The sequence below is a fragment of the Syngnathus scovelli genome, chromosome 14 (genome assembly GCF_024217435.2).
Source record: "Syngnathus scovelli strain Florida chromosome 14, RoL_Ssco_1.2, whole genome shotgun sequence".
NCBI classification, from domain to species: Eukaryota; Metazoa; Chordata; class Actinopteri; order Syngnathiformes; family Syngnathidae; genus Syngnathus; species Syngnathus scovelli.
In genome coordinates, this window is record NC_090860.1 from 15,520,938 (window position 1) to 15,535,000 (window position 14,063).

Consider the following 14,063-nt stretch of genomic DNA (forward strand, 5'->3'; position numbering starts at 1 on the left):
CGCAGAATGTCGCCATCTTGTGTCACGAACACTACAGCAACTACACTAAAACAAAATACCTTTATAATGGTGCGCGTCCGTGTATGTTTACCTAGTTACTTGGCTCAGCCATTCCCAACATTGTACTATGTTTGTATAAATTACCCAAAGTTTTCCTGCACTCAGCTTTGTTATCTACATACATAGTTACTCTCACGCGCACGCACTTTTTTTTTTTTTTTAACTTTTACAACTAACCTTAAAACAATTCGATTTCTATTAGTTTTGTCTTTTGATGTTGGGGTTCAAAGAGATTTTCGTAAAGACTTATAATTGTCAATAATTATATTGTTTCACCCAGAAGTCTTAGGTGCCTTCTTGTTTTGACGTTTTGTGTTGTTTACCTGTATATATATTGTGTACTATGTCTTGTCACCGTGGGATAGTGGGAAACGTAATTTCGATTTCTTTGTATGTCTTGGCATGTGAATAAATTGACAATAAAGCAGACTTTGACTATTTTACTGTGCGGACCGACACAATTAAGTCAGCGCTGTTTTATGTTGTATGCGCGTTTGAATGTGTTGTGCTTATTCGACCACTGTTTATCAAAAAGGAATCAATTGAGGTGGAGCTCTGTGCTTGTACTTCCCGACCGATCTACACTCCAGTCCGGTAGATGGCAGTAATGCAAGAAATTTGCTTTACAGAAGAACGAGAACGATAATAAGAAAATAAAAAAGTTGGATAAGTAGCCACACCGTGGTTGTCGTCACGCGAAGGGTATGTTCTATTTAAAAATGCTCATGTTCTTCCGTGCAGTTGAGAGTTATTGGCAAAAGTAATCCATAGTTTTCGAACGCCGTGTAACCTCGCCGTCACTTATGACTTGCCAAGAAGCTAACAGCAAGTATGAGTATGCTTCTAAAGATAGAAAGTAGGGGCAATAATGTACGCCTCCGTCCGCTCTCCCTTTACATGGCATGGGGTTCTCCTTGCCTCCACAGACTGATGACTAATGCTAATCGTATTGCCACGCAATATGCTGTAGGGAGACTTCCCACGGACCCCTGGATACGGCGGTGGCTGGCGTGCTAATATTGTTTTGTTGCGGTGTTACTCAACTGGTTTCCAGATGAATTGGCCTCTCTTACAACTGTGGCAATTGGGCCAATGTTTATCCAGTCGTCATATTGCAATTGATTGATGAAGGGTGACCGCATTGAGATGCAGCATCTCGTTTTCAAGGGGGACCCTTGACATTATTATTCTTCCTTTCAGAATTTGACAAATTTGTCACACAAATACATCGAAATTGTCCAGGTGTGTTCATTCAACTTGTGAATACATTGGTGAAACACAACACCCTCTTCTGATTGGTTGCAGAAATGACAATTATCCATCCACAAACTAGTACCTATATCGTTCCTATTCTTTAATCTTTTATGATCAATCCATTTGTTTTCTGAACCGCTTTTTCCTCACGAGGTTCGTGGGCCTGCTGGAGACTCGAACAATTCTGCGTTGCAATTTCCAACCATCCAAGAGACGGATGGACATTTTGGAGCTCGGTGCCTTTGTTATTGGGAAGTGCACCTTGAGCACTGTGCCCCATATTTTACGTGTTGTCGGCTAATATTAGTAAGACACAATACTGACAATAACATCCCCCCCCCCCCTTCCTCATTTCCAACCCCACTACCCTTATCCTCCCTTACCCTCAGTGCTGCAGTCCATCCAACGCCATGGGAAAGAAAAGTCGAGTGAAGATTCAGAAGTCTGGATCAGGAGCTAGTGCTTTGCCTTCTCCCAAAGAGATGATGAATCTGATTGTTGAACTTCTGCAAAGTAGGTCACGGGCGTGCCGAAACGCTGCCTACTAATTTTGAACACGGTTCAGCGTGGATACCCGAAAGACTATGCTACGCGGTGTCCATGATTGAATAGTTTAGTGGTTTGTTTGTTTGTTTGTTTTCTTCAGAGTGCAGCAGTGAATCCCCATCTGCCAGTGAAGAGTGGGAGGAATATATCCAAATCAAAAGCTTGGTTGAGAAAATCCGCAAGAAACAGAAGGGTAATTTGACTTCTGTGCATTTGATGAGATGTACTGCCATTTGTGATGTTGCCACATCATGGCAACAATGACAATGAGTCGTACGTTGAATCGCTGCGAGGCTCATGGGCGAAACTAAGTATATGGTGGTGGTAAATCCTGTTGCTGTCACAATCCAATCAAATGTCTGTGTTTCGCTCGCTCTCTCTGTGTCTGTTAGTGGCTCGGTCCTCTAGCGTCTAATCGATTAGGATGTGGTAAATAAAACCTTTTCATACGGACGGGGCTATGGGGAAACCATTTCAGAGCATCCTATTTCTAATTTTACACTTTCATATAAGTATTGCAAATGTAAGTCAAATTTCAAAGTGTCCTATTTCAGGTACGTGGCTCGTATTTGAGGGTGGCAGACACAGGCATTTCCAACATCTGGTGTCCTATTTCAGGTATGTCGGTCGTATTTGAGGGTTGCAGACACAGGCATTTCCAAGATCTGGTGTCCTGGGCAAAAGCCAACGGGTCGTCCTGTGATGGTCTCCAAATTGGCAACTTTGGAAAAGAAGGCTATGGTCTTCAAGCCAAGAAAGACATCAAGGTGAAAATGGGTGTGGTGTTGATGATACTACTGTACTTTGCTTGACTTTTTCTGCGGCTTGTGTTCTCTGTACAGGCGGAAGAACTCTTCTTATGCATTCCTAGGAAGATGATGATGACCTTGGAATCAGCACAAACTTCCGTCCTGGGTAAGGATTTTCCAGCTTCATTGAAGCCAACCAAATGTTAGCATGACATTACCCAGAGCATTTGGTTTTTTCCTGTGCTTACTGCTGATGTGTGCCACATTGTCAAAGTAGTGTCCAAATGGATTGAATTGTCGTAGGACCTCTGCTACGCCAGGACCGAATTCTGAAGGCAATGGGCAACGTGTCACTCGCCCTCCACCTGCTTTGCGAGCGCGCCAATCCTACATCTAGGTGGCTGCCGTATATTCGCAGTCTTCCCCAGGATTACAGTACCCCGCTGTATTACCAGCCAGAAGAAGTTCAGCTGCTTCTGGGCACCCAAGCTATTCAGGATGTCTTCAGCCAATTCAAGAACACAGCACGCCAGTATGCCTATTTCTACAAACTTTTACAGGTAGGGAAACGTTGAGGATAACACTGAGAACATGCAGTGAACAGGAACAACACTCACATGAGCAAAGTGTCAAGTTAGTCTGCTAAATGACTCTTTTTCCAATTGGATTATTTTGGGCTGCCAAAAGACATATACGAGACTAAAAGGACGCAATAGTTCAATGTTCATTTGTTTGTGTCAAACGTAGATACAGTACATATATTGTATGTAGAACCCTTTGCCACCATTTCCAGACTCATCCTGCTGCCGCTGTTCTCCCCTTGAAGGACAGCTTCACATTTGATGATTACAGGTCAGTGTGCGAGCAGTAAAGTTAAGAAATGATCATACTCGGGCTTTTTTTCTTTTTTTTTTTCTGCTTGATCATTAGTTCAGTTTTGGGATAGCAATCTTGTGACCTCGTAAGTAATCAAGGTATGTTATCACTCAAATCCTCCTTTTGTCGTTTCTTTCTCAGGTGGGCTGTGTCTTCCGTCATGACCCGTCAGAATCAGATCCCTACTGAGGATGGCAGCCAAATCACACAAGCGCTCATTCCTCTTTGGGACATGTGTAACCACACAAATGGTCTGGTAGGATTATAATTTCCTGCTTTAACACTAGAATCACTAGGCAGGATTTTTTTTCGACAATGCCTTCAATGTCCTGCACCGACTCCCATATTTGTATCTAACAACTCTTCGGGCTACAATGAACCGTTTTATTTTTAACTCCAGCATTTACCCAGCGAATTGAGAGGGGGGGGGGGGGGGGGGGGGTGCGGGGTGGGGCGGGTTGTCTAAACTGTAGTTTTTTTTTAAATTTTATTTTAAGAAGCTTACTTTGAATATTTCTAGGGGGCGGTTGCGAACCAATTCTTTGTGTGTTTGGTCCCTCACTGACTCATTTTCAGTTTCACGATGGCACATACCTTTCAGTGACCTTATTAATCCTGGTACTGATACCGTTCCCTCGGCAGACAAGAACAAAGTCGCGAGAGCAGACTGCTAGAACATGTCCAATGTCTTGAAGGGTCTGCAATTCTTCAGGGAATGCGGGCTGCTCGTTCCCTACTTGTAAACAGCTTGAGGTTGGTTTGCATGCGGTTTTGACTCTCTTGGTGTTTCTAATGATTTGCAGATCACCACTGGCTACAATTTGGAGGATGACCGTTGCGAATGTGTGGCACTGACAAATTACAAGGAGAACGAGCAGGTGAAGAGGGATGAACATGGAGTCATGGAGTCACTGTTGAATGTATTGAAGTCTTTTGCGTGGAATCCAGTTTCCTCATCCTAGTATACTCAGTGTTTGCTATGATGTTTCATGGACTGACGTAGTACAGGCGAAGCACATCATCGTGATTAGTTTCACAGGTCTACTATTTGAGTGAACTAGGAATGCATGTCGATGTCTTCCCCCTTTTGCCCTATCCCATCTTGTAAAAGAGGTTTATGACGTCGACAAGACTTGGGCGCCCTTATTGATTGATTGATTGATTGATTTTCGGTTCGTTCGTTTACAGCGACCCCTCGTTTATTGCCGATAATTGGTTCAAAGGTTCCTACCCCCCGCGATAGGTGAAAATCTGCGTTGCGTAGTCAATATTTTTATGATACAATTGTATTTTTAAACATTTGATTGGATTGTTAAACACTTGCTTGTATTTTTCAACCCTTTTTAAGCATTTTCAAGTGGAAATGAAAGTGAACTCTTAACCATGTCTCACACGCCCTTCACCATAACTCAATCTTTGGTGCACATTTAAGCTCGACGTAGTAGAGGACGGAAAAAGTCGGTTGTCACGCTGAAACCTAAACTCTGATTGGTTCAAAGAAGAAGGAACGGTCTCAACGTGCGTGTGTGGGCGTGTCTTTGCAGATTTACATTTTTTATGGCACCAGATCCAATGCAGACTTTTTCGTCCATAACGGCTTCTTCTTTCAAGACAACGTCCATGATCGGGTGAAGATCAAGCTGGGCATCAGCAAAAGTGAGAGACTCTACGCCATGAAAGCAGAGGTGCTGGCACGTGCTGGCCTTCCAGTGTATGTACAACGCTTTTTTTCAATTATTGTCGTCTAACCAGCACATCTTGCCGCCGCAGTCATTTGGGGCGCACGACTCGGTTTAACATTATTGGGGCTGGAATGTTGGTCGGTGGAGGATTCTTTCCTAAATTTGAACGCTCAGTTAGGTATGAAATAAATAGAAAGTAAGTGAATGACTACTTTTGTAATATATTCATAGGACATTGCGACAAAATAACGGAGCATTTTTGAGTCAGTCCCAGCCATTTATGTTTTGAATATCACCAAACAAGAATAATAGAGTCATACTCTTTAGAATCCGACTGGCGACGCTTTGACTGATTTGATGGTTGACCTGTGGCTGTTTTGGTTTTGGTGTCGCTGAGCCAAACGATGATAGGAAATACATTTGGATACTTTTCCACCTACCCTACAGTGTGCGCGGGTTCCCTTCGGGGTACCCCACGTTAAGTTCCACATCCTGTGTCACATGGGATGAAATGTGGTTTCCTTTCTGATTTCTAGGTCTTGTGTCTTTGCTCTGCACGCCAGTGGATCCCCAGTTTCAGCACAGCTGCTGGCTTTTTTGAGAGTCTTCTGCATGACAGAGGGTAACACCTACAGCATACAGTAACGTGGGAAATTTCACCGGGGTCTGGTTTAAACAGTACTTTATGAACTTCATCATGATCAACTCATCTGTTTTTATCTCCAATATGACAAAGAGTTGTTTTTCAGTCAAGTCATGTGCAGTGAATAGATAATGATCTCAAAATGGACATGGTCACACTGTGCGATAAGATCAAATGTGTCGCTGCATCCTTTTTTTCTTTTTCTTTTCTATAGTGTTTTTTACACTTGGACTTCTGGTTTTGTTTTCTTACAGAAGAACTGAAAGACTACCTTGTGGGGGACTCGGTCAATAAGGTCTTAAACCTGAGTAATCATGAGTTTCCAGTGAGCTGGGGGAATGAAATCAAATTGTGGACGTTCCTGGAGACCAGACTTACTCTGCTGCTCAGGAACTATAAAACTACATCTGAGGTTCGTATATTGTTGTGAAATGAAATACTAGTACATTTTGTTCTCATCAGGATGTCCTTGAACATTCTTCCTCATTATGTACGTCAGGAGGACAGTGTCATGCTACAGCAACCCGATCTATCGGCTCACGCTCGTGCGGCCATCCAACTCCGACTGGCTGAAAAGCAGATCCTGCTGAAATCGCTGGCCAATGGACAAGCCAAACTTATGCATTTTGAAAAAAAACTGGCAGAAGGCATGCCTTTGCCTTGCTGCGACAATGGTGGCATGGCTTCCTGTGTGAACACTAATTGCATATCTTCCGATCAAGGTGTCGATGTTTGGGCAGGGCAAGGAGTTTGAGCTGCACAAGTACTGTAACTCTCAATGAAGGCTAATCGATGCCCAGGGCAAGAATAGAGAGTTTGAAGAGCAATAATGAGGATTCAGTTCACAATTTGTGACCCACTGGAGTGAACAATACATTTCGAAAATATGAAATAAAACAATATGTGGAGTGTCAATGCAATTTTCATTGAAAACGTCAAACATGGATTGACCAATAGTTACACGGAACAGATTAGGTTTCTGGTTAATGTGTCGACATTTATAAACGGGACATTTGGCCAGCAGTATCTTTACAAATGGATATTTGTTCACATTTGTTGTATGGGAATATTTTTGATTATCCTATTCTTTCTCCAGAGAAACTAGGCCTGATCCGAGGGCTGGTTGCGGAAGGCATCCTGCTCTTGACGCTTCATCTTTGAATTGTCTATATTATTTGTACTGTGTCCTCTCTGCATCCATTGCAGACTGGTCATCCTGTAAGAGGGATGCTCCCATCTGTGGTCTCTTCTCAAGGTTTCTCATTTCCCCTAGTAGGAGTTTTGAGTTTTTCCTTGCCCTCCTGGGAGTTTAAAATCAGGGGATGTTTGAGAAGAATTGTCAGTTTTTGCACATGTTGTCCTGAATGTTGTTAGCTACCTAAATGTTGTACAGAGAACGAAATGTACCGTAGTTAAAGTCTTTGTTTGGCATGCTCAAGCTTGGCAAATAAAAACTGATTTGATTTGAATTTGTTGTGCCGGAAACGACGTCGCGCCGGAATCGACGTCGCGCCGGAATCGACGTCGCGCCGGAATTGACGTCGTTTCATCGCCATTTTGTTTGTTTGTTTTTGCGAATTTGAGCTCAACGAGCGAGCTTATGACGGACGAACGGATCATGTCTTGTTAAAACGACGACTACGGAGTATCCACTAGCAACTACCAACGGCATTTAGTAAGCAGCAAACATGACAGGAGCCAGTAAAGGAAAGAAGTGTATCGAAAGAGACTACGGGACGTCCGGATTGAGGCGTGCACAGACAACCACACTGTTCAGAGCTGTCAACCCCGAACTCTTCATCAAACCCGTAAGAGACGCGTAAGCCCCGCCGATATTGTACGAACCTTTTCGTTTGCGCTGTTTTAGAATGGCAAGGGCTCGGCCGTTTTGGCGCCAGCCACCACCTCGATCGACATTTACCCGGGCTGGGAATGCACACTGAAAAAAAGCAAACTCTTGACTGTGTGCAGAGTTATTAGGCAAGTGCCTAGGCCTGTGGATCCTTTTGCTATTTCATAGCATCGTCCTATTTCATAGCAGAACCATCCGCAGGCTGAAGCAAGTCTCGACGCATGTACTATGGGACGACTATCCTATTTAGTCGCTGGAGCACGCCATAGCAATGCACAAATATGCTCGCAACAACCTGACATCTGAGGCGTGAATATTAGTGCTGAAATAATTCTTTACAATTTGGTCTTTGTTGTGCACCCCCTCAACCCACTTTCTCCAACAGAATAGACCAATGATGGCTTTTGGACTGGTTACCATCACCTTGTGTGTCGGTTATCTGGGCTACCTCCATGCTATGGGAGAAAACAATCAGCAGCTTTACGAGGCCATCGACAGTGAAGGAGAGAGACTGATGAGAAAGAGAACATCCAAGTGGACGTGAGAAAAGTACTGAAGAGGGAGCAACAGCAATGTGTAAATACTCTTGTTAATTTATACAAACATAGTTGCTCCATTAGAGCAAAGACACAGCAACTGGTAACCGACACATAAGGCGCAGCTCATTAACGTCATGACACATAGATACAAAACATTCAGTAGATAACAAGACATTCAGGTGATAACAGAACAAATGTCTGCCTTATGAGGATATGTTTTTCCTTCTTTTCCCCTCCCTTTTCTTCCATTCCATATTCCTGCTTGTGGACAGTATAAAACCTTCTGATCTGGAGTCTGATGTTGTTGTTTTCATCTGCTGAAGTGCATTGTGCACTGACTCCCGTAAAACAACTCAAGATCTTGCAAATAAAAAAACAACTATTACTCCACGTCTTTCTTTTCCTTGCTCGACGACGGACATCTTGAACAAACGCAACAATATGAATTAAACACTGATTGTTTTGAAGGATTTAAAAAAAAAAAAAAGTTGCATTCATAGTCTCATGTACACATGTACACCAGTGTTCCAACCACGTGAACACATTACAGGGGGTACATGGAAACATTGAGTAATTTATCTCCAAGATGTTAAACATTTTCATTGATTTCATGGACTATCACTTGTTTTATTTAAAGCATTCAACAAGTTATTTCAGATAAATCCATATACAATAATAATACAATAATATCTCTTAATGAGAGAGTCTATAAATTGAGAAGTTACAGAGATTTTATGATTCCAAAATTGAAACTACACTGGAAGGTTTTTGTGTGTGCCTGTATGCAAAATGAATCTTTGGAATAGTTAGATACAGAGCAATGTCAAAATATACACCATAAACAAATATTATGGAAACACATAATCTGGGTACAGTTTATTGAACTACACTTTTAAATTTACTGCAATATGTTTAGTCCAGTGGTCCTGAACCCCACCAGTTTCATATGCGCATTCACTGAACCCCTCTTTAGTAAAAAATGAAATTACTGCTACTTGCAGAAAATGACATCACAGTTGCCCAAACAGGCGCACTAAAGGACTTTTCTGGTCTAATTAAACCCTGAGATAAGCTATCCTTAGTAAGATAACAGTAAAAGTAATATTAAGGTATATAAATACAGACAGGGAGAAAAAAAAAATCGGCGGAAGTTCCGCCAAAATTCAAATCCATGGGCGTGGCTTTCAACAGGAAGTAGGAATCCGGCAATGACGGTGAACGAGACACAGCGGATAGTAACACGACGACGAACAAGAGAAATATTTTTATTTTCTGCTTGCAACTCGACTGTCTAGAGCGTACACGGTAAATACAACTCATTGTTTTTAAAAAGAACTACTTTTGTTGCCCTGAAAAGCGAGTGAGTGTGGTGGGACCTCGGCGTCTGCTGCCAGCCAAAGACGCCGAATTTCGACGATTCTCCCTGGTCAACGGTTGTAAATGATTGCGTTGATTAAAACATAAAACTTTATTTAACTCTACTTTTAACTTTGCCGTTTTAGATAAGCGGGTATTACGTCGCAGTCATGTGCCGCGGAAATGACGTCAATAGGCGGGAAATTCAAATCTGTGGGCGGGGCTTTCAACAATGGTAGCGAACGAGACACAGTGGATAGTAACACGACGACTAACAAGAGAAATATTTTTATTTTCTGCTTGCAACTGGACCGTCTAGAGCGTACACGGTAAATACATCTCATTGTGTTTAAAGAGATTTACTTTTGTGTAGTTTGACCAAAGTTGTCGATGTAGCTAGCGTTAACTGCATTAGCAATATGTGGCTGAGGAGCTAACCCGCGAGCGAGACAGCGGATACAAACACGACAATTATCAACAGAAATATCTTTATTTTCTGCTTGCAACTGGACCGTCTAGAGTGTACACGGTAAATACAACTCATTCTGGTTAAAGAGATTTACTTTTGTGTAGTTTGACTAAAGTTGTCGATGTAGCTAGCGTTCACTGTGTAATAGCTATGTGTAACTAACCCTAGCTGAAACGTAGTCGCGTTGCCTTGTATCTTTGAATGTCTTGAGGGTAAATGTTAATGTTTAATTTCATTCCTTTAGGTTACATGGTGTTTGTTGGCTGTATGTTTTCCACTGTAAGAAGAATGAATATACACATCAGTTGGAGGCTCGCATCATTGACCAGGCGCTACAATGGTGAGTAGCCCTTTCTTCCTCCATTTATGTTAAACACCTCCTATTTTATGTCTAACAGTAATTGATTTAACACATCACCATAAGTAAATTGTGTGTGGGCACTCTCAATTTAACATGTGTGATTATACTGCCTAATCTGTCACTGAGTATATTGTTGCAAAGTAATATAAGAAATGATCCAAAGTTGTAATTCAGAATAGTTTTCAAAAGACGACCATTAGAATTATATACAAATCTGATTACCCTGAACATAACAAGAAATTTCTTAAATCACAAATTCTATTCAAAGATTTGGTCAGACTGCTCAAATGATGCCTAACAGTATTTCATGTAACACATAACCATAAGTAAATTGAGTGTGGGCACTCTCTAGTTAACATATGTGATTATACTGCCTAATCTCTTACCGAGTATGTTGTTGCAAAGTAATATAAGAAAAGATCCAAAGTAGTAATCCAGTGTTTAATATGTTCTATCAGGGCTGAAGTCAAAATTTGGCACCATCATGTGGTGAAATTTGGAGTTGCATCACGTCCAATTTTGCCTGGGAACAAACAGATTAAATAAATCTTAGTCTTAAATAAGCCACTCCTTCTCAAACAAGTAAACTCTGCCCATTTTGCGCAGTAGATGTTCTGTTAATACCTAGTATTTAAACAAAGTCATAATTTAAATTATTTTCAACATTCACTCATCCATTAAACCACCGTTATTCCACTCGCTCTTATTACCAACTCCTATCAATGTAACTAAGCGTTTAATACGTCCTATCAGGTCTCAAGTCAAGATTTGGCACCGTACTTTTTTGAAATTTGCAATTGCAGCAAATCCAATTTTGCCAGGGAAGAAAAATAGTCTTACATGTTCCCATTAAATAAATGAAATAAGTCTTGCTTGTTTCCACTCCTTTTGAAAAAAGTAGTTTAAAACGAGGGCCCTTCCCTCAACCTTTAACCCTAACGAGCCCTAACCCCGCACGTCACATTGTGTTGTATCTGCGAATGTTGCTTGAGGCCAAATGTTAAAGTTTTCTTTCATTCCTTTAGGTTCCTCGGTGTTGGTCGGCTGTACGTTTTCCACCGTCAGAAGAATGAATATACAAATCAGTTGGAGGCTCGCATCATTGACCAGTCGCCACAATGGTGAGTACCCATTTCTTCCTCCATTTATGTTAAACACCTCCTATTTCATGTTTAACAGTAGTTGATTTAACACATAACCATAAGTAAATTGAGTGTGGGCACTCTCAAGTTAACATATGCGATTATACTGCCTAATCTGTCACCGTGTATATTGTTGCAAAGTAATATGAGAAAAGATCCAAAGTTGTAATTCAGAATAGTTTTCAAAAGACGGCCATTACAATTATATACAAATCTGATTACCCTGAACATAATAAGCTATTTGTTAAATCACAAATTCTTCAATTCAAAGATTTGGTACATTATCAGACTGCTCAAATGATGCCTAACAGTAATTAATGTTACACATAACCATAAGTAAATTGAGTGTGGGCACTCTTAAGTTAACATATGTGATTATACTGCCTAATCTCTTACCGAGTATGTTGTTGCAAAGTAATATAAGAAAAGATCCAAAGTAGTAATCCAGTGTTTAATATGTCCTATCAGGGCTCAAGTCAAAATTTGGCACCATCATGTGGTGAATTTTGGAATTGCATCACATCCAGTTTTGCCTGGGAACAAACAGATTAAATAAGTCGTAGTCTTAAATAAGCCACCCCTTCTCAAACAAGTAAACTCTGCCCATTTTGCGCAGTAGATGTTCTGTTAATACCTAGTATTTAAACAAAGTCATAATTTAAATTACTTTCAACATTCATTCATCCATTCAACCACGGCTAGTCCACTCGCTCTTATTACCAACTCCTATCAATGTAACTAAGCGTTTAATACGTCCTATCAGGTCTCAAGTCAAGATTTGGCACCGTACTTCTTTGAAATTTGCAATTGCAGCAAATCCAATTTTGCCAGGGAAGAAAAATAGTCTTACATGTTCCCATTAAATAAATTAACTAAGTCTTGCTTGTTCCCACTCCTTTTGAAAAAAGTAGTTTAAAACGAGGGCCCCTCCCTCAACCTTTAACCCGAACGAGCCCCAAGCCCGCACGTCACATTGTGTTGTATCTGCGAATGTTGCTTGAGGCCAAATGTTAAAGTTTTCTTTCATTCCTTTAGGTTCTACGGTGTTGGTCGGCTGTACGTTTTCCACTGTAAGAAGGATAAAAGTCCAACGGTTGGATGTTGGCGAAGACGTCTCCGGTGAGTCCTTCCTTCCTTTTTATTCATTGGAAGTCACAGACAACAATAGATAAAGTAACACAATGTTAGAGGTAACTACATTTGTCTTAAATTGGATAGATTACTTCTTCCCACACCATTTCAAACAAGTAAACTGGCCATTTTGTGTGTTTATACCTAGTACTTATACAGTCATAATTTAAATGAACAAATAAGATTCATTCACTCACCCACTCACTCATTCATTCAGAAGATCCAAAGTTGTGTGTGCTGTGTAATTGAGAATAGATCTCATGTTACTCCACTTGCTCATATGACCAACTTCTATCAAATTAGCTATTAATACGTCCCATCAGGTCTCAAGTCAATATTTGGAACCGTAATTTGTCGAAATTTGCAATTGCAGCAAATCCAATTTTGCCTGGGAACAAAAATATATTAAACTAAATAATTCTTCTTCCCATTTAAATAAATGAAATAAGTCTTTTCTTCCTAGTCCTTTTTAAACAAGTAAACTGGCCATTTTTTGCAGTCGTGTTTATGTTCATACTTAATATTTATCCAAAATCATAATTGAAATGACTTCATTCATTCATTTTTGAAATTTGGAATTCCACCATATCCATTTTTCCCATTAAATAAATAAGTTTTACTTTTTCCGTTTAAATAAATGAAATAAGTCTTACTTCCCACTCTTTTTCAAACAAGTAAACTGCCCATTTTGTGTAGTATATTTTCTGTTTATACCTGGTATTTATACAAAATCATAATTAAAATGATTTAACTAACAATTAAGTTAATGAACTTATTCAAAAGAGTCTTTAATATGTCCTATTAAGTATAATATTAAGATTTGTCACCATCCTTAGGTATAATTTGGATTTGCAGCAAATCAAATAGACAAACGCATTGGCCAAGTTATTTTAAAAGAGCATGTGGGGTGATGTGATGTCTTTTTTGGGATGATGTTTTGCATTTGTGATGTCATACTCTGTTTTTTGTGATGTCATATTTTTGGTTCGTTAGGCTAGGTGCTAGAGGCTAGGTGCTAGAGGCTAGGTGCTAGAGGCTAGGTGCTAGAGGCTAGGTGCTAGAGGCTAGGTGCTAGAGGCTAAGGTCTAGGTGCTAAGGTCTAGGTGCTAAGGTCTAGGTGCTAAGGTCTAGGTGCTAAGGTCTAGGTGCTAAGGTCTAGGTGCTAGAGGCTAGAGGTTAGGTGCTAGAAGCTAGGTGCTAGAGGCTAGAGGTTAGGTGCTAGAAGCTAGGTGCTAGTGGCTAATGTGGTTAGGTGCTAAGGTCTAATGTGGTTTGGTGCTAAGGTCTAATGTGGTTTGGTGCTAAGGTCTAATGTGGTTTGGTGCTAAGGTTTAATGTGGTTTGGTGCTAAGGTCTAATGTGGTTTGGTGCTAAGGTCTAATGTGGTTTGGTGCTAAGGTCTA

At 40.7% G+C, this 14,063-nt stretch overlaps 2 protein-coding genes and 1 long non-coding RNA gene across 4 annotated transcripts; all 3 read left to right on the plus strand.

Moving 5' to 3' along the window:
- Window positions 1-626: 626 nt before the first annotated feature.
- Window positions 627-6,725, plus strand: setd3 (SET domain containing 3, actin histidine methyltransferase). Its single transcript, XM_049741509.2, has 13 exons — window positions 627-762; window positions 1,704-1,827; window positions 1,961-2,053; window positions 2,479-2,627; window positions 2,703-2,775; window positions 2,913-3,169; window positions 3,403-3,461; window positions 3,627-3,741; window positions 4,289-4,363; window positions 5,030-5,196; window positions 5,704-5,789; window positions 6,065-6,222; window positions 6,310-6,725. Exons 2-13 carry the CDS (start codon window positions 1,725-1,727, stop codon window positions 6,562-6,564), a joined length of 1,590 nt encoding a protein of 529 aa, XP_049597466.1. The 5' UTR covers window positions 627-762; window positions 1,704-1,724; the 3' UTR covers window positions 6,565-6,725.
- Window positions 6,726-7,349: 624 nt separating this feature from the next.
- On the plus strand, window positions 7,350-8,586 carry smim8 (small integral membrane protein 8). Of its 2 annotated transcripts, XM_049741512.2 has the most exons (3): window positions 7,350-7,618; window positions 8,048-8,238; window positions 8,474-8,586. In XM_049741512.2, exons 1-2 carry the CDS (start codon window positions 7,499-7,501, stop codon window positions 8,204-8,206), a joined length of 279 nt encoding a protein of 92 aa, XP_049597469.1. In that variant the 5' UTR covers window positions 7,350-7,498; the 3' UTR covers window positions 8,207-8,238; window positions 8,474-8,586. The 2 variants fall into 2 exon arrangements, with proteins under 2 accessions (XP_049597469.1, XP_049597468.1); XM_049741511.2 differs by having other exon boundaries at window positions 8,048-8,586.
- A 981-nt stretch (window positions 8,587-9,567) lies between these two features.
- On the plus strand, window positions 9,568-14,025 carry LOC125981419 (uncharacterized). The gene is made up of 4 exons (XR_007485934.2): window positions 9,568-9,886; window positions 10,271-10,366; window positions 11,413-11,508; window positions 12,565-14,025. It is a non-coding gene; the product is annotated as an uncharacterized lncRNA (long non-coding RNA).
- Window positions 14,026-14,063: the final 38 nt, after the last annotated feature.

Bases quoted from the DNA above. Each gene is read 5' to 3' on its own strand.
- setd3 (XM_049741509.2), top strand. From the start codon at position 1,725: ATGGGAAAGAAAAGTCGAGTGAAGATTCAGAAGTCTGGATCAGGAGCT. The intron at 5,790-6,064 runs GTAACACCTACA...GTTTTCTTACAG, and splicing joins AGTCTTCTGCATGACAGAGG to AAGAACTGAAAGACTACCTT. The intron at 6,223-6,309 runs GTTCGTATATTG...TATGTACGTCAG, and splicing joins ACTATAAAACTACATCTGAG to GAGGACAGTGTCATGCTACA.
- smim8 (XM_049741511.2), top strand. From the start codon at position 7,499: ATGACAGGAGCCAGTAAAGGAAAGAAGTGTATCGAAAGAGACTACGGG. The intron at 7,619-8,047 runs GTAAGAGACGCG...TTTCTCCAACAG, and splicing joins CCGAACTCTTCATCAAACCC to AATAGACCAATGATGGCTTT.